We start from the raw sequence: 19,181 nt of genomic DNA, 5'->3' as shown, positions 1-19,181 counted from the left end.
CCACACTGTTCCTGAGCTCCTGGCATTTCCATCAAGGGTAAGGAGCTTGACAATAAACTCTGTATCCCTCGTCTTTGCCGTGGGACATGTTGAGTATCCACCACTGAGCACCCAGAGGATACTGGGGTGAAAACGCTTGGTGGCCCATCTTGCTGACATCCAGCCCCAAGACCCTGGGGCACGAAACCCCTCCTTTCACTAGCCCTCCCCTCATGGCTGGTTTAATGCGACTCCTTTGCCCAAATGCTGCTCAGATGAGCCCACTTCCACAGCTCCTTCCGTATGCGTGCCCAGGCCTCATGCTTTCATCTCTCATGATCAGACAGATCTTCTAATTATTCTTTACCTCCTGGGTTTGGCTTTTCAGAAAAGCCTCAGGACTCCTCAGAGTAGGGACAGGACCCCACAGTGACCCATGATGGGAGGAGGCAGCCTTCCCTGCCGGGGGGGGGGCCTGGTCCTCAGCCGGGGGCCTGGCGAGGGGTGCCCAGGCCCCTCCTGGTCACAGCGGGCAGCGCACACACTTAGGTCTGTCGTGGCTTTCTTGGCCCTCTCTTCGGCCGAGCGGAACTCACTGATGAGCTCCTCGTGCTCGTAGGAGATGCGCTGGACATCCGACTCCAGCTTGCGCTTGACCACGAGGAGGCTTTGGTTCTGGAGGAGGAAATGAAGACATCGCCATGAGCCAGGAATCTGCAGAGCCCTTCCCAGGTCCAGGGAAAGCGACCCTCTCCCCAGACATGCCGACAAGAGCCCCCAGCAGGAAATGGCCCTGGACCCTCTGCTCAGGGTGGAGGTCTCTCCCCTGCATCCTTCTCTGGGTTTTAGAGCAGAGCTCACATCACAAGGAGCCCAGGAATAACATCATTTAGCTCTAGAACAATCCTGAACTTGGAGCCGGGAAGACCCAAGTTCAAGTCCTAGGACTCCTGCCTGTGTGCACAAATGTTTTACCTCCAGGATTAGTTTTTTATCTCTGAATGGGGTTGTAATCCCTACATGTCCCATGTACAGTTTTTTCTTTTGGGGAACTCCCACGAGAGGATGAGTAAGAATGAAGCCCTGCTGGTAGAGGGCTGCAGTACTGGGGTCGCCACTGGCAGCACACGGGGTCTGTGTTGCCATGGATGAGCCACCCAACGCTCTGGGCCACGGTTTTTCATTTGTGCAATGAATATCAGACTTCAGACTATTCTGGATCCCTTCCAGTTCTGAAGTTCTATCTTTAGTGTGCTGTGGGGTAATGGTGGTCCTTAAAAATTGACTAAATCATCAGAATGTCTTGTGAGGTGTTTCTAAGAGTTTAGATTCCTGGGGGTCTCACCACAGACCCACTGGATCAGAATCTCCAGGGGGAAGTCTGGGAGTCTGTCTTGAAAAGTTCTGCAGGGAAAAAATGATTAAGACGGTACTTTTTAGTTATTTTTTGTTTGTTTGTTTTCTTTTTAGGGCTGCACCCGCAGCATATTCCCAGGCTGGGGGGTTGAATTGGAGCTGTAGCTGCTGACCAACGCCACAGTCACAGCAATGCCAGGTCCTAGCTGAATCTGTGACCTACACCGCAGCTTGTGGCAACGCCAGCCCCTTAACCCACTGGGAGAGGCCAGGGATTGAACCTGCATCGTTATGGGTACTAGTTGGGTTTGTTACTGGTGAGCCACAATGGGAACTCCTCTTTTGTTTTATTTTATTTTTGGCCACACCTGTGGCATGTGGAAGTTCCTGGGCCAGTGATTGAACTTGCGCCCCAGTGACCCGAGCCACAGCAGTGACAACACCAGATCCTTAACTATTAGGCCACCGGGGTTAGTGGTTCCCCACAAGGGAACTCCCTTGCTTTTTTTTTTTAAACCATAGCAAAAGGAAAGCAAGGAGTTCCCTGGTGGTTGAATGGTTAGGACTTGATGCTTTCAGTACTGTGGCCCAAGTTCAGTCCTTTGTCTGGGAACTGAGATCCCACATCAAGCCAAGGGGAAAAACAGAGAAAGCTCTAGGTGAGTCCTGAGGATCTGCTGAGAGGGGACGCCACCCACCCCTGAGTATTGAGGGGAGCCCACGAGGCTTGGGCACTGCCCCAGCCCCACCCCAGCACCCCGAGTGGGAGTCCACACGGCTCAGCCAGGAGCTGCCCCGGTACCTGGACGTTGAGCTCGTTGTGCCGCTCGGTGACCTCCACCACCTCCTGCTCCAGCAGCTTGCGTGAGCGCTCACTGCCCTCCAGGGCCGAGCGCACCTCCTCCAGCTCTGTCTGCAGCAGGCTCAGGCACTGCTCCTGCAGGTTGTACTGCTCCTGCAGCTCCTCGTGCTGCCGGGCATCCTTGTCCATCTGGATCTGCAGGTCCTGGGTTGGGCAAGAGGACCCGGCCTGAGCCCCACCTTTCACAGCCTGGGCAGTCTCCAGGCCTGAGTGTGACCTGGCCTTCCTGGTGGGGAGGTGGAGGCTCCAGGGGAAGGTGGTGCAAAGCATGGCCCTGCCCTTGGGGAGGTCAGGGGCTGGGCGATGCAGGGCCCGGCTGTCCGGAGGATCTGTGCAGCCTGGTCAGCACAAGGTCAAGGCTTTCTTGATGACGAGCACCTGGTGTTTCTAGCAGGGCCTTCCCCGAGGAGGAGGCCTTCCTCAGTGACCACGGACAGCTACACCCCCACTGGCTAATTCCCCCCTCCCTACACTCGTCTTATTTTTTCTCCATAGCCCTTCTCAGCATTTTTAATACCACAGTTTTGTTTATTTGTTGCTTATGATCTATCTGCAGGGATGTTTGGTTTTTTGCTGGGTTTTGTTTTTTGGTTTTTGGTTTTTTTTTTTGCTTTTGTTTGCTTTTTTAGGGTTGCACCCATGGCATATGGAGGTTCCCAGGCTAGGAGCCAAATCTGAGCTACAGCTGCCAGCCTACACCACAGCTCACAGCAACACTAGATCCTTAGCCCACTGATCGAGGCCAGGGATCGAACCCACAACCTCATGGTTCCTAGACGAATTCGTTTCCACTGCACCACGACAGGAACTCCAATGTTTGTTTTATCCATTCCTGTACCCCTAGCACCTGATACAGTGCCGGACAGGGCAGGTCTCCAGCAAACATGTGTGGAATGCATGGATCCAGCCCTGCGTGTGCTGCAGACCAGGCTGGAGACAGATGGAGGTAAAGCAGAACTTCCACTCTGTTTAAGGGAGTGGTGGGTACATGAGTGTGTTATGTTCTTTCTTTATTTTTTTTTTATGTCTGAAATCATTCCTAAAGAGTCATAAATTATTTTGAAAAGCAAGAGAGGCCCAACTTCCTGTTTCCCTCCTTCTCTCGTTCCATTAGTCCAGGATATGGATTTTGGTCCCTGGGGCCTCTCGTGTATACAATCCCAATCTCTGGTCTGCTGATCCCTAGTCTGCCAGCCACCCCACATTCTTGCTCTCATGCTCCTATCCTGGTTGGACAGGCATGTCCTTAGCTCCTGGTGAGCCTGTGGGCCGAGGATGGCTGGCTTGGTAATTGGTTCTTCCTGCTCCCAGATGGCTACCTTGATTTGCTGTTGTAGCCTTTTTTAAAATTTTTTTGTCTTTTGTTGTTGTTATTGTTGTTGTTGTTGCTATTTCTTGGGCCGCTCCCGAGGCATATGGAGGTTCCCAGGCTAGGGGTCGAATCGGAGCTGTAGCCGCCGGCCTACGCCAGAGCCACAGCAACGCGGGATCCGAGCCGCGTCTGCAACCTACACCACAGCTCACGGCAACGCCGGATCGTTAACCCACTGAGCAATGGCAGGGACCGAACCCGCAACCTCATGGTTCCTAGTCGGATTCGTTAACCACTGCGCCACGACAGGAACTCCAGCTGTTGTAGCCTTTTTAGCGTCTTCACAAGCTCACTGTTGTTTTTGTTGGCATGGTCCAGCTGGATTTCCATCTCATTCAGGTTTGTCTCCATCTTCTTCTTGAGCCGAAGTGCCTCTGCCCGGCCCTTGGCCTCTGCCTCCAGGCTGGCCTGTAAGGACTCAATGGCCCGCTGGTGGTTTTTCCTGCAAGTCCAAGCAGAGGAGACCTTGGCATACGGGCCCACTGTTCCGGGTGTGTGAAACCTCCCTTTTGAGAGGTCTCAGCAACAGTGTGGTTGGGCCACCGTGTTGTGAGATTAAACTGTATCTCCCCTTTAAGCTTCCTGCTTTGGGAAAAGGAATGGAAAGTCAGTACTTACCATATGCCTTTGTGACCTCAATTTATTTAATATGGAAAACTGCCCTGCAAGGCAACGGAGGCTCCAACATAATGAAAAACATGTCAGAGTTCCCGTCATGGCTCAGTGGTTAATGAATCCGACTGGGAACCATGGGGTTGCGGGTTCGATCCCTCCCCTCACTCAGTGGGTTAACGATCCGGCGTTGCCATGAGCTGTGGTGTGGGTTGCATACGCGGCTCGGATCCCGCGTTGCTGCGTCTCTGGTGTAGGCCGGTGGCTACAGCTTCAATTTGACCCCTAGCCTGGGAACGTCCATATTTCGTGGGAGCGGCCCAAAGAAATAGCAAAAAGACAATAAAAAAAAAATTAAAAAAAAATTGTAGTGATTTGCTGCACAGCTAAAAACCATTGAGTCAAGTCAGTTCCTTTCCGTGGTGTGTTAGATGTTTTCTAAGGGCTCATGAATGTTAGTAATAATGAGTATCTGTATGGCTTTTCAGATTAACATGTGCTCTCATATCTACAGTCTCATTTAATTTTCACGTCCCAGAGAGGTGATGAGGAAGCTCTCATTAGCCTAATATCTCAGATGGGATAATTGCACCTGTCTCACAGGCCCCCCCTTTGGTACATACAATTTACTGCCTTAACCGTTTTTGAATACAGCTCAGTGGTGTTCAATACATTCCTAATGTTGTGCTATCATTTCTACCATCCATCTCCAGAACTCTTTCCATCTAGTAAAACTGAAACTCTGCACCCAAGAAGCAGTAACTCCCTCATTTCGAACCTCTCCCCACCCTATCAGCCCCTGGCAACCACTGTTTCTGATTTTGACAATTCTTCTAAGTATTCCGTATACATGGAATCATACAGTATTTGTCTTATTGTGACTGGCTTATTTCTCAGCATCCTGTCCTCAGGTTTCAACTATGTCGTAGCAGGTGTCAGAATTTCCTTCCTTTTTAAGGCGGAATACGATTCCATTGTATGAATAACAAATACGGGAGAGGGTGTTGGTGGGCATGTAAGTTGGTGCAACCACTGTGGAGGACAGTATGGAGGTTTCTCAAAAAACTAACAATAGAGTTGCCGTATCATTTAGGAATCCCACTCCTGGACATCTATCTGGACAAAACTATAATTCGGAAAGATACATGCATCCTTCTGTTCACAGCAGCACTGTTTACAATAGCCAAGACATGGAAACAACCCAAATGTCCATCAATGGATGAATGGATAAAGAAGATGTGGTACATACATAAAAATGTAGTATTACTCAGCCATAAAAAGAATGAACTAATGCCATCTGCAACTACATGCATAAACCTAAAGATTATCATACTAAGCAAAGTCAGGAAGAGAAAGACCAATGCCACACAATATCACTTACATGTGGAATCTTAAAATACGACACAGGCGAACTTATCTATGAAACAGACACAGACGCACAGACATAGAGAAGAGACTTGTGGTTGCCAGGAGGGCGTGGAAACGAGGGAAGCTTGGATTGGGTTGGGACTAGCAGATGTAAACCATTATATGTAGGATGGATAAACAACAAGATCCTACTGTATAGCACTGGGAACGATATGCAGTATCCTGAAATAAACCATAATGGAAAAGACCATGTAAAAGAAAAAAATTCCACTATTACGGAGAGACCACATTTTGTTTATCCATTCATTCATCAGTGAATACTTGGGGTGCATCCACATTTAAGCTCTAAAATGCTGTACTGAACATGGGTCTATAAACACCTCTGAAAGCCCCGATTTTAATTCTCGTGGGTATATACTCAGAAGCAGAATTGTTGGATCCTGCCTATGGTAATTCCATTTCAAACTTTTTGAGGGGCCTCCACAGCAGCTATACCATTTATCATTCCAACCAACAGTGCACAAGAGTTCCGGTTTCTCCACATCCTTGCCAACACTTGTTATTTTTCTGTTTATTGGATGCGAGTGAAGTGGTATCTCATTGCAGTTTGGATTCGTACTTCCCCAGTGACTAATGATATTGAGCATCTTTCCATATGCTTATTGGCCATCTGTACGGCTTCTTTGGAGAAATGTCCATTCAAGTCCTTTACCCAATTTTTTTTTGTCTTTTTGCCTTTTCTAGGGCTGCTCCCACGGCATATGGAGGTTCCCAGGCCAGGGGTCTCATTGGAGCTGTAGCTGCCAGCCTATACCAGAGCCACAGCAACGTGGGATCCGCGCCACGTCTGTGATCTACACCACAGCTCATGGCAACGCCGGATCCTTAACCCACTGAGTGAGGCCAGGGATCGAACCCGCAACCTCATGGTTCCTAATTGGATTCGTTAACCACTGAGCCAGGACGGGAACTCTGCCGTACCCAATTTTGAATTGAGTGATTTTCTCATGGGGTTTTTAGTTTATATACCAAAGTGCTATATTTTTAAGTATAAACCAGGAGTACCACATCAGTTTAAGGTAGCATCATTATTCCCATTTTATAGATGAGCAAACAGGTTCAGGTAGGTTTGCCTAAATTGCTCAAGCTCACATGACTCATAGGTGGCAGAGACCCAGGCTTCTGGACTCTGCTCCATCATGCTACCTAAGGGGAGACACCCTTCCCTGTCAGCCCCCTACCTCGTAGCTTCAAATTCCTCCTCTTTCTCGTGAATTCTCCGGTCGATGTCAGCTTTCACCTGAGCCAGCTTCAGCTGAATTCAAATCACCTTGCTCTCTTCAACCTGCAAGGAATATAAATGTTGGCCTTCCTGGCCCAGCAGGTATATGGTCCCTGGCCAAGGACTAGCCCCCAGGGTGATGACCACGTGGTTACCTCCAGGGAAGACTCGGCTCCCTCCAGGGCCACCTGGAGTTCTTCTTCCTTCTCAATCTCCAACGTTTTCTTCATCTTCTGCAGCTCATGTATACGCCGTCCTCCCTCACCCAGCTGATCAATCAGTTCCTTTATCTCCTCTGCAAGAGAAACATGCTTGTTAATAAGAAACATGAGGACTGCCAGCCTCCCAGGGGTCACAGCAGGTGACATGGCTCTTCCCCTGTCTCCTCTCCCCTGCACCGGGAGCTGGTGGGGGGAATAGGCAGGGACCCTCAGCATCACCATCCCCTCCTGTCTTCTTTCCTCTCCTAGTTCAGGCAGCCTATATCTGGTCCAGCTCTTCCTCTCCAGTCTTTTTTCTTTTTCTTTTCCTTTTTTTTTTTTGTCTTTTTACCTTTTCTAGGGCTGCTCCCGCAGCATATGGAGGCTCCCAGGCTAGGGGTCTAATTGGAGATGTAGCCACCTGCCTACACCAGAGCCACAGCAACGCGGGATCCGAGCCGTGTCTGCAACCCACACCACAGCTCACAGCAACGCGGGTCCCCAACCCACTGAGCAAGGCCAGGGATCGAACCCTCAACCTCATGGTTCCTAGTCGGATTCGTTAACCACTGCACCATGACGGGAACTCCATCCTCCCCACTCTTTAACCCAATCTTTTACTTGATGCCCAAGTCCTTCAGTACTTAGTCTCTTGAGATAAAGAAAGCAGAGGCCCTTATACCTCAAACACTTGACTCCAAAGATGGTCTCCTCTAAGCAGAGAGCTCCCCTGGAAGGGACTCATAGGACCTTGGGCAGCTTTGGGGACAGTCGAGGTTCATCTGCAGCTACCCTCCATTGCAGGGACACTACATCAACCACCCCCGGGACGCAGATACAACCCTGAGGAGAAGGCAGGATGCGGCAACCCAGACTGAGGAGCCCCTCCACGGACTACGATTTCATGTCTGCCACTCAGCAGAAGAGGGACTTTTCAAGCAATATCCAAGAGAATGAAATCCCAGCCCGAGACGCCTGCGTGTAAGACATGCATCTACACATATATCGTCTCCGTGTGATAGACGTAAGGCCCAGTATCTCACATCTACTGAGCCCTTCTTTGACGAGCTGCTCCGCCGAGTGAGGACTTGACACATTTTTGTCTTATTTCATTATTGCAACAGCCTTACCAGGAAAGCGGGGTTATTTCCCCATTTGACAGATAAGAAAGCTGAGGCACAGAAAGGCTAGGTCACTCACCCGCCCAAAGTCACACTGCTGCATGCCCAAGTGCTTCGCTAAAACACCTGCTAGTCGACACCATTGATTGTGCACCTACTACGCGCCGGGTGTTCAGACCCATGACAGGTGCAGGCAGAAGGGGACCTGGCAGTGTCCTCGTCCCTGCAGGCCGGGCTGCCTGCCCCCAGACTCACCCTGCAGAGTCTTGTTCTCCTTCTTCACCGACTCCAGATGCTCCAGGGACTCCTCGTAGGCGGTCTTGATCTTGAAGCTCTCGGTCATGTACGTGCGGCACTCCTTCCGCAACGTGTCCACCTCCACCTGCAGCTCCTCACACTTCTGCTGCCACTCGGCCAGCATCTTGTCAAAGACCCGCTGCTTCTTGTCCAGGGCGGCGGCGGCGGCGGCAGCGTTGGCCTGCAGCGAGGTGGGGCGGGTATCAGGGGCCTTGCCTTTCTTGCCCTCTCCTCGCCGTCTGCCCCCTCCCTTCCTGGTAACTCTGAGGACCACGTGTTAGGAATTGGGATAGAGGCCGACACGGACAGCCCGAGCACAGAACGGGGAGTCCAGAGGGAGTTACGGTCTGGGTCTAAAACTTCTACTTCTGGGTGTGTGACCTTGGCCGTCCGCCTTGTCTTCCCAGGCAAGGATTTTCTCGGGTGGACAATGAGGGAGCTGGGCCTCAATGGTCCTCTGAGATCTGTGACTTCACTTAACTCTCCATGACGAATTCCTCTATAATACACTCATATATGTTGTACAGGAGGTGGGTGGGATATTATTTTGCTGGCAAATCAATCCTGATTATTCTTAGGCATTATTTTGCATAGCCCTTCCATCTTTCTCATTATTCCCCAGCAACCATGTTTTTGCTGCGGTGCAATATTCGATGTTGTAAATTTCTGCTCATTTCTTAATTTGAGGGGTGGGGAACAAAACCTAGTTGGGGTTTTAGGACTTTTTTTCCGGAGCCTCTTACACGGCTCTGACCTCATCTGGACCAAGTGGTGTGTGCCATGGGAAATCTTATTTCATCCTGCCAGAGACTGGCAAAGAAGTGTGAATCAGAGATGCACAAAGGATTATGTAGTCACAAAAAGTGTGTGGGACATGGGTTGCATGAGAGGAAGGGGAACAGGGGCAGTAGGTTCCAGGACTTCCTGGGGCTGAGTTTTATCTTCGTCATGGACCTATTTATTTATTTTTGTTGTTGTTGTTGTTTTTTTTTAACTGAAATATAGTTGATTTAACAATGTTGAGATAATTTCTACTCTATAGCAAGGTAATTCAGTTATATATATATTCACTCTTTTTCAAAATACTCTTTCCCACTAGAGTTGATCCCAGGACACTGAATGTGGTTCTGTATGCTGCACAGTAGCATCTTGCCGGTCAACCCCTGCACGTGTCACGGGCCTGTTTAAACAGCGGCTGCTTGAGTGTGAAGATCTCCAAATCATGAGCATATGGACATGTTCCAATGTCTAGTGGGCCTGAGTGTTTTACCCTCCTGGCCACCTGTTGCTTCCTGCAGACCTGACATGTGACAGTCCCATCCAGCTGCCCGTGGGCCCTTGGACCTGGCATGTAAGCAGCCTTGGAAGGTTTGCCCCTCTGACCTTCTCCGAGTTGATGGTGAGGTCCTCCACTTCTGCCTGGAGTCTCTGTTTATTTTTCTCGAGGGAGGCGGCCCGGGCCTGGGCCGTTTCTGCTGCCTCTTCTGCTTCCTGGAGCCTGGCGGTTAGCTTCCTCCTGTGAATGAGGGCAGGAAGGGCCATCAAGGAAACATAGGAGCCCACGGGCAGGGAGGCCGGTGTGGCACTGAGCTCTGGTGTCACCGTGAGAAAGATGCAGGCGATGAGGGGGTGTTTAGAGCAGGGCAGCCCCTGTCTGGTCATCCACTCAACCAACAGGGACTGGTTCTGCTCTGGCATTAACAGGTCTCGCTCTAGGCATTAGGGAAACAGCAGTGAATAAAACAGACCAAGAGCCCCGCTCTCGTGAATTTCTGTTCTAGAAGGGGGACAATACAAGACAAAAATGACGTCAGTGCTACAGAAAAATAAAGCCGAGAGGGGCATGCGTGGTAAAGGCAGGGACCCTGTGGGTGTCTGGGGAAGGGGTTCCGGGCAGAGACGGGGGAGGGTTTGAAATTTAGGTTTAGCCCAGAAGGAGAGCCTGGGGTGGGACCAGGCGGCCCTGGAAGCTCTCCGTAGACAACAGGCAAGAACTGGAGGGCAGGAGGCGGTGCCGCAGGAAGGCGGGTGGAGGCTCAGTGTACGAAGAGGTCCAGATGAAGGTCCTTGTCGGCTGGAAGGCCCGCGCTTACTGCCCTCACCGCAGATTCCAGAGGATGGAAGGCACCAGCGAGCAGGCTGGGGTCCCCTCCCTGCCTGGCACAGGAGGCTCACACACAGGTCTTCCCTGGGTGCCTGGGCCCATGGGCACCCGCGCCAGCTCCTTCTTGTGCAAGAGGGCGGCTCAGAGACCTGTTCACATGTCCACTCCTATTTCCTCAGGCCTGTCAAGCACCACGTTTGTGTCTCTGGTTTGTGAAGGAGGAAGAAGGCTCCCAGGACTCGAGGGCGTTGACCACAGAGCTGGGGACCTGGCCGAGGGGGGCCCCTCCCCGGAGTGTGGCCTGGGTCCTCCCAGCATCCCCAAGGGGCCCTGCCCCAGACCCACCAGGCCTGTGGAAGCTTCCTGAGCACATCTGGGCAGAGGATATAGGTAAGAGAGCCCTTGAAGAGGGGAGCTGAAGGCGGCGGGGCACGCAGTGGGCTCCTCCGTCCAGACACTCGTCCCCCCTTTAAGGGGAGCCAGTGAACTGCCTTCTCCCGGGCAGGACCCCGGCCTCAGAGGAGACTGAGCTCAGACCTTGTCGCCCGCCTGCCCACCCGCTGCCTCCTGGGCACAGAGTGATGCTCACTTGGTCTCCTCCAGCTCCTCCACCCTCTGGATGGCGCCCGTCTCATACGTGGTCCTCCAGGTGGTCACCTTGGTGTTGAGTTTGGACACAAGGCGCTGCAGCTCCGACTTGCCGCCCTGCTCCTCCTCCAGCTGCTCCTTGATCAGGCCCAGGTCATGCTTGGTGTTGGCGAGACTCACCACGGCCGCGCTGCGGGCCTGCGGGGACCAGACGGGCCTGTCAGAGGCCCCAAGGCCAGGAGGACCTAGAGACTCGTGGTGTCAATCAACAATATCAGGTAAGTGAGTAAAGCAGCAGGTAAAGGGGGGAAGAGACCCAGGAGTCTACAATCCAAGCCATCAGGCTTTAATTCTCCGTAATTTCTTCCAGCGATTGTCCGCAGGGATACGCTGTTTCCTTAATTTCATTTAGTTGCATGCCTGCACACAGCAAACTCTGGTTTCGCAGGTAACGTTCTCCCTTGCTGCGGAATCACGTATTTTTCGCGTCCCTTCTACATCTTCATAACGTGTCACCTTCCTCGAGGAGGCAGCTCTGTCCCCCTCCCCCGCCCCAAACAAACCTTGGACTCTTCATCCAGCTGCCTCTTGTAATCGTCCACCTGCGACGTCAGTGATGTCTTTATCCGCAGGATTTGATTGAGGCGGCACTGGGATTCTTCCTGTGTCTGGCTCAGTTCACTGTTTTCAGCTGGGTGAGGAGGGAAGGGAAGAAGCATTAGGTGGAGAACTGGCTCCCAGCCAGATCCTAAGCCTCGCTCCCAAAGTACCCATCACTATGGCGGCGTGGCCCGCTGAGCTGGAATGGGGCGCATGGTGACCACCCCATCAGCTGCCCAAGTGACATGGGCCCCGGAGGGGACAAGTGCCCAAGGGTCGCCAACATTGACGTAACTCGCGTGGGATAAGCAGCTTCAGATAACAAAGCCCCAGCCCCTGGCAGGAGGTACAGCAAAGACTTTTGGAGAAAACAGTGTTTGCTTGAAAAGTGCATTTGTCACAGTCCCAGAGCCTACACTCCTGTCATTTGGGGACCGATTGGAAGGGCCAGAGGCCAGCAAGAGGAGGTGCCTGAGCCGGAGAGAATGAGCCAGGGTTTCTGGTTCTGCTCCAAGAGTCTTCAGTTTTGTGTCCATGGGCAAGTCACTTCATCTCTCTGAGTTTCACTTTTCTTATCCATCAAGTGGGGATACTGATGTTTAAAAGTAGTCAGGGTGTGGGAAATAAGGCCACAGGATGCCTGTAGGTTCTGTGGTGTCAAAACGGAGCGCTGTCTAAGTTCCTGCCTGAGGAGTGTTCGCTTCTCCAGGGAAATGCACCTTTGCTTGACTTGTGTTACCCCAGAGTTCCTGTTGTGGCGCAGCGGAAACGAATCCAACTAGTATCCATGAAGATGTGGGTTCCGTCCCTGGCCTCGCTCAGTGGGTCACTGATCTGGCGTTGCCATGAGCTGTGGTGTAGGTTGCAGACGCAGCTCGGATCCCGCCTGGCTGTGGCTGTGGCTGGCAGCAGTAGCTCCGATGGGACACCTAGCCTGGGAACTTCCACATGCCATGAGTGCAGCCCTAAAAAGCAAAAAAAAAAAAAAAAAAAGGTTTACCCCTGTTTAGAGCCCAGCCTCTGTGAAGCTAGATGTTAACTTGCATATTGATGAGCTGTGCATTATTTTTGACCTAAGGATGCAAAGAATTTCTTCTGGTAGAAAAAGCCCCAAATCAAACCTCGAGGTTGCAGTATTGTTGTCCCGTAGGCCACACGGGTCAGTTTGGCATCTAACTGAGCCGTTACTTTCCCGACTGGGTGTATAAATCTCCAGATCTCCAGCCCTCAGATGCTTTTCAAAGGCTGCGTTACCATTACCAGGTTCCCTCATTAGTGACACAGGTTCGCTGGTTAGTATGCAGGTCAGGTTTTAACGTGTTTGAAAATCCCATTTTGTCAGTATTGCTGCCCCTGCTGCTGATCTCCTGGGCGGGGGGGATTGAAAGCACCGATGTGAAAATGTTTTGACTAGTGTGCCCTCTTTCGCCCTGGCAAGGTGTTACTGGCGGTACTCAGAGGATGGAAGAAACCTCCTTGTCTCATCCCAGGGGATGTACATTTTCCAAGGTCAGGGAAGCTCTGGGAGGGGCCCAGGTGCCTTTTCACTTTCCTTCAGGATCCCTGCTCCATTCCCTGCTCTGTCCCTTAGGAAGCAGGAAGCTGCAGAGAGGGGCAGGCTCACCTCGGAGGCGGGTCCTGATGGCATTGATCTCCGCCTGGTTCCGCTCCAGCTCAGCCACCTTGGCGTTGGCTTCTGATAAGTTATCTTCCAGCTTTCGGACGTGGGCCTCGGCGTTCATCTGCTCAGGGAGGACGAACCCACTGAGGAAATGGGAGGCCCGGGCCAGGCCCTCCCTGCTTCCCACCTGGGTTCCCCTAGTGCAGCCTCCCAGGCCACCACCTGCCTCATCCTTCCAGAAGTCTCTGTCTCAGGAACCCCCAGTGGCTCACCATTTTCTATCAACATAAAGCCAGAGCCTTTGGGTCGGCCCACAGCCCCTCCGTTCCAGACCCCTGCTGACCTTGCCCAGTAAGAAAATGCCAGTGTCAGGGCAGGAGTCTGCAGATGAAACAGAGTGAGTGTCTGAAGCCGGGAGACACCCGTTGGCTGGGACCTGGACCCCGGAAGCAGCATCTCTGCCCACCTTTGGAGCTTCCCCCTTCCCTGTGTCCCTAGATGGCTCTTCCTGTGGCAGGCGCTGGATAAATGCATGTTGAGCAGCTAACTTAATTTTCTCGCTTGCCGTGTATCAATTTGTCATCGTGCAATGACTGCCCTTATCTCGCCTCTCCTACCGTGTCTCCAGCTCCTTGAGGGAACAGTCACACCAATGTCCTGATAAGAATAGCTCATTTATGGAGCTTTGCTTCTGTGCCAGGGGTTGTCGTAGCCCTAACAAGAGCGCTCTGAGGCAGGGATCGTTGTCCCACTCTACAGATGGAGAAACGGAGGCACGACTGGCTTAGGCACCTTGGCTAAGGTTAAACCCCCAGCCAGCAGTGTCTCTGCCAGGTCCCTCTCGCTTCCCTTGCTTCCCTTCACAGCATCTAGGACGTGTCTTGGGCCCTCCGTGCTCGGGGCTCAGGGGCTATTCGGGAAGGCTCTGCAGGGGTGTCCCCTCACCTTGGATTCTGCACAGTCTCCACGCTGGCGCTGAGGTCATCGATCTCGGCCTTCATAACCTGCTTGTCCTTCTCCAGCTTGGACTTGACCCTCTGCAGGTTCTCCAAGTGCTCGGTCAGCTCAGCCATGGAGTCTGTATGCTTCTTGCGCAGCGTGGAGGCCGCCGCCTCGCTCTGCAGGGCCGCTTCCTCTAGCTCCTGTCACAGCTTCAGCAGCTCGGCCTCCCACTTGCGGTTCTGCTCGATCTGGGGAGAGCAGAAGCAGGGCTTACGGGCTGGCCACCTGGATGCCGCCACCTGCTCTCTGGTCCCCTGGCCTTCCCGCACCCCACAAAGGGGATGTCCTGACCGAAAGGCCAGTCCTACAGGGTATTAAACGCCTTGTCTGTTCCTGTGCTTTGACATCTGAGGCTTTGCCACCCAGGAAGGACGGTCCCTCCAGGGTTAGCTGATTTCTAGAGATGGCACACGACCTGATTTCAAATGCAAACCAACCAGTTTAGAGCCCACACCCCAATCCCCTGCCCTGTGGAGCCCTTACACTCTCAGCCACTATCCATCTGCCCTCATCACCCCAGGGGTGGGTGCCGGGCACCTAGGGGCAGCCCCTGGGTCCCGGAGTCACTGAAATTGTCTAAACCAGCTGATCCTAAATCTGCTTCTTCTGCCTCACCCCTTCCTTCCTCGGGAACCACAATAAAGGCGCTTAGCTACAGCCCCCCTCCCTCTGCCTCTGGACTGCCCTGGTGCCTCCCCCGTGACCCTTGTGGGGCCGCCCTTCTCCTTGGGAATGTAATGAACTCTCTCCAATGGCAGTCCTCTCCCGCTCTCACTGCTTCTCAAACGTTCTTTTAATACACTGCATTCTGTCCAAATCCCTCTTCCAGTAACACCACCAAACCAACGAGCCCCTGAACAAAGCCAAAGCAGCCCCTCTCTTGCCTATTCTTCTTTTTTAAAAAATCTTTTTAGAGCTGCACCTGTGACATACCGAAGTTCCCAGGCTAGGGACTGAATTGGAGCTGCAGCTGCTGGCCTATGCCACAGCCACAGCAATTCGGGATCCAAGCCGTGTCTACGACCTACACCACAGCTTGTGGCAATGGCAATGGCGGATCCTTAACCCATTGAGTGAGGCCAGGGATCGAACCCCATCCTCATGGATACCATTTGGGTTCTTAACCCACTGAGCCACAATGGGAATTCCTTCTCTTGCCTGTTCTTTCTTATTAATTGGTTTCTCCTCAAGGTAGCCCTGGGGATTTAGCAAGAACTAACTGGTCTTTATCCCCCTGCTCATGGTCCAGCATTTTTCCTCCCTGCAGGCAGGCAGGAATTGGGGTTCCCGGGTACCTGAGCAGATGTGGCTCCCCCAGCCTCTTCCAGACTCACTGAGGTCCTCAAGGTCCCAGGACAGGTCACTGTGCTGTTTCTCCACCTGGAGGGAGATGGAATGAATGACATTGACCGTGGTCGTCCAAGAGCCCCTCTTTCTCTAGGAAGGACTGATGACCACATCATGTCTGTGAGGCCGGGGGCCTGCACTTGGGGGGCCCTGTGCCCTGCCTACCACTCCTCATGCTCAGCCAAGGGTGGTCTGTCCTCTTCCCTGCGCTGGGTGGGCCTTAGTGCCCATCCCGACCCCAGCCCAGCTTGGCCGAATCTGGAGCTGTTAGATGCATCTCCCACCAGCTTTCTGGCCTGGTCCCCTCTGGGCTCCCTGCCCTCAAGGCTCCGTCCGCTCTTGGCTCTTCCTCTCTCACCTCGTGCCTGTGCACGTAGGTGCTATTTGGTTCCCTTTGCCTGGAAACTCCTCCCCGCATCTGCCTGTTGAATTCCATCTTCAAGTCCTCGGCCTAACGTCACTGCCTCTCCTTGGACCACACCACAAAGAAGCATCTCGGCATCTCACATGGTCACTGCTGTGCGTGTGTAGCACAGGGCCTGGCACACCAAAGGTGCTCAAGAAACAGCGAATCCCATCCTCCTCTCTCTAGGCTTCCTGAGCATGAGTTTCTGCCCAAGCTTGGAACGTGGCTGCACTGGGTCTTTCTACTCCCGCAGGGGGAGACGTAATTCACTTACCTTGGCCCTCATGGCCCTCTCAGCCTCCAGCTCTTCCTCCAGCTCCTCGATTCGGGCCTAGAGGCAGATCAACAGACCAGGGGGCTGTCTCTCTCCCGTGTGAAGTTAGAGAGCTACCCCTGGCCTTTTACAATGGAAAGGATGGAAGGCAGCTCAGCATATGAGGGGCGCTGTCCGAAGGAGAGGGGAGCAGGGCACAGAGGGTGTGTGCAGGGGTCCCGAGGCCGGAGGAAGGCTGGGGTGTGCGAGACCCCACAAGGGGCCGGCGGAGCTGTACAGAGTGTGGGGGGAACAGTGGGTGACAAGCTGGGAAGGAGCAGGGGCCAGAGTGTGCAGGGCCCTGTGGCCACTGTAAGGACTTCGAATGTACCCGGTGCCAGGTGGACATGGGTCAGTCTCCCAGGGCTCTGGCGGCAGCCGATCAGCCGATGTGAGCAAAGGCCCGGGTTCCCAGTCCATCCCCCTCCCTCGCCCTCCCCCTTGGCAACCACAGGTCTGTTCTCCGTGTCCATGAGTTTCTTTTTTGCAGGGAGGGACTGGGAGTTTGGGGTTGGTAGATGCAAACTGTTGCATCTGGAGTGAATCAGCAGTGCGATCCTGCTGCACAGCACAGGGAATCATTTGCGACGGAGCCTGATGGAGGATAGTGTGAAAAAAAGAATGTATGTGTATGTGTAACCGGGTCACTTTGCTGTACAGCAGACATTGACGGAACATTGCAAATCAACTATAATAAGAAAATTAAACAAAAAAGGCCTGGGCTGTGCGTTTCGCAGGGGGAGCTGGGTCTCCCCTGTCCCAACAGACCTGGTGTTCCTTGAGTTTCCGCTGCAGCGTGGAATTCAGAGACTGCTTGTCCTCATATTTAGAGTTGACCGAACTGTTTCCATGTCTCTCCTGCAAGAGGACGGTTGACCTCCTGAGAAAACGCTAGACCAGCCAGCTGGTGCGGGAATGGAACTGGCGCTGCGGGGAGACCTTGGTCCTGCTGAGACCCACTGACTCTTGACCCCTGGCCTTCTCACCCTACAGATGAGACTGGTCGCCCTACAGAGCCCAAGAATCTGCTCCCCTGGCTTCTCGCTCATTCACTCCCTGGTGCATTTATTCATTTGCCTCCTGTTTATCGAGTCCCTCCTCATGCCAGACATTGTCTGGGGTTCCAGGGACACCATCAGTGAACAAATCAGACAGAGGTCACTGCTTGGGCAGCTTACATTCTAGGGGCTCCAGAAGCACACCGCTGCTTGGCCTTTTTAGGGAAAACTTGCCTCAAAAGGCTGTGTCCTCCTGATGTGTGAGAACTAGGATGCCAGAGCCCCAGCAGGTGGGGAGCAGGGCAGGGGCCTCCCCCCCGAAACGTGCTGAGGGGCACATTTATCTGCACACGCCCCTCTTGGCCGTCTGTGGTATTCTAGAACTGCCTTGGCAAGTATACGTCAAAGGTGCACTGTCCAAATTCTGCCTGACTCCTTATCTCCATTCCCTTGGCCTCTTACTCAGTTTCAGCTTATATGCATGGACTATTGCAGTAGCTCTCCAGCTTCCAGTTTTTCTCCACCGTATCTGTCCTCCACGTTATTGCCAGGGTGATAGTGATAACACCCCCTCGACTGCTTGTGATTTTTGTGTGTGTGGTTGCCGTGTGCAGCGGCTTGATGTGGGATCTGTTTCCAAACCCGGAGCTGAACCCAAGCTGCAGTGGGGAAAGCACCGAGTCCTGACCACTAGACCACTAGGGAATCACTCCCTGCTTGTGATTCTTGGGATCCCGGTTTGTAGGTTTCTGCAAAGACGCCCTACCCTCTGGGGCGGGTGCATTGCTTAGAAGCAGTCTCCTTTCCAGCGCCCAACAGGTCCCGGGTGAGGCTAAGGAAAGCTCCCTGAGAGTTGGGAAGTGCCTTCTCTTTCCTTCCTCATCCTCCAAGCTGGGCACAGCTCCTGGCCCAGAGCAGACACAGGGGACATGCACTAATCACACGTGAAGCCCTCGGCAAGTTCCTGGTGCCGGAAGTGCTAAGATGTTGCTAATACTGTGACGGGCCAAGTGAAAGATGGCATCTCACCACCTCCTCAAGATCCATCTCGGACCGCTCCCTCTCGGTGAGGTTACGGATGGTCATCTTCAAGTCACTCTCGGCTTTCCGGCGAGCCTTTCCCACTTCCGCCCGGATTTTCTTTTCCTGTTCCCAGTTATCCTCCAGCTACAGAGACAAAAAAAAAAAAAAAAAAAAAAAGTGGCAATAGCGGAGGGGAGGTGTCTGAGCCCAGAACACGGTGAAGAACCAGACCGGGCCTGGCTCCTTAGCTGTGGCATCAGAAAGGCCCTCACTTCCCAGGTCTCAGAATGTATCTGAGGCCCCTGTGCCCTAGGAAGGCCCCCGCTGTCGAGCTGTAAAGTTGGGCCCGGCGACAGGGTGTTATCTCGTGGATCTGGGTGCTGAGCTTGCTGTTGCTCTTGGTCAGGTGTCCTCCTCAGCTTGCAGGTCGTCAAGGGTTTTATGGAAGAAAAGATAAAAAACGTGTGTCCCACAAAGCAGGCAGGAGCAGCTGGGCAGAGCTGGTTCTCCACCACGACTTCCCAGCTGAGTTGCGGGGCCCTCAGGGATCGGGTACAGAGCATCTGCTCCTGGTGGTGGGTGAGGCCAGGGCAGACCCATCCTGCATCGGCCGCAGGTGGGCCCCCAGGGCTCAGTCGGGGGCTCTGGTTCTCCATGGGGCATGCAGGAAAGCTCTTGGGCTTCTAGCGGTCACAACAACTGGGGGCCTCACTGGCACTTTGTGGGTGCT

General features: G+C 53.1%; 2 protein-coding genes across 2 annotated transcripts in view; both read right to left on the bottom strand.

Annotated features, from left to right (window-relative positions):
- Positions 1-384: 384 nt before the first annotated feature.
- On the bottom strand, positions 385-14,435 carry LOC125126921 (putative uncharacterized protein MYH16). Its single transcript, XM_047779259.1, has 11 exons — positions 14,308-14,435; positions 13,366-13,505; positions 11,705-11,832; positions 11,143-11,339; positions 9,833-9,965; positions 8,408-8,630; positions 6,987-7,126; positions 6,791-6,864; positions 3,863-4,011; positions 2,138-2,535; positions 385-654 (listed from the first exon to the last, which is right to left on the bottom strand). Exons 1-11 carry the CDS (start codon positions 14,433-14,435, stop codon positions 385-387), a joined length of 1,980 nt encoding a protein of 659 aa, XP_047635215.1.
- A 4,418-nt stretch (positions 14,436-18,853) lies between these two features.
- The window catches only part of LOC125126920 (myosin-16-like), a 34,576-nt gene continuing 34,248 nt past the window's right edge, over positions 18,854-19,181 (bottom strand). The window contains 1 exon segment of the mRNA XM_047779258.1: positions 18,854-18,891. Within this exon segment, the coding sequence (XP_047635214.1) occupies positions 18,854-18,891 (38 nt within the window).

Source organism: Phacochoerus africanus, chromosome 5 (genome assembly GCF_016906955.1).
Source record: "Phacochoerus africanus isolate WHEZ1 chromosome 5, ROS_Pafr_v1, whole genome shotgun sequence".
Taxonomy (NCBI): Eukaryota; Metazoa; Chordata; class Mammalia; order Artiodactyla; family Suidae; genus Phacochoerus; species Phacochoerus africanus.
This window is presented reverse-complemented; position numbering and strand designations above follow the sequence as displayed.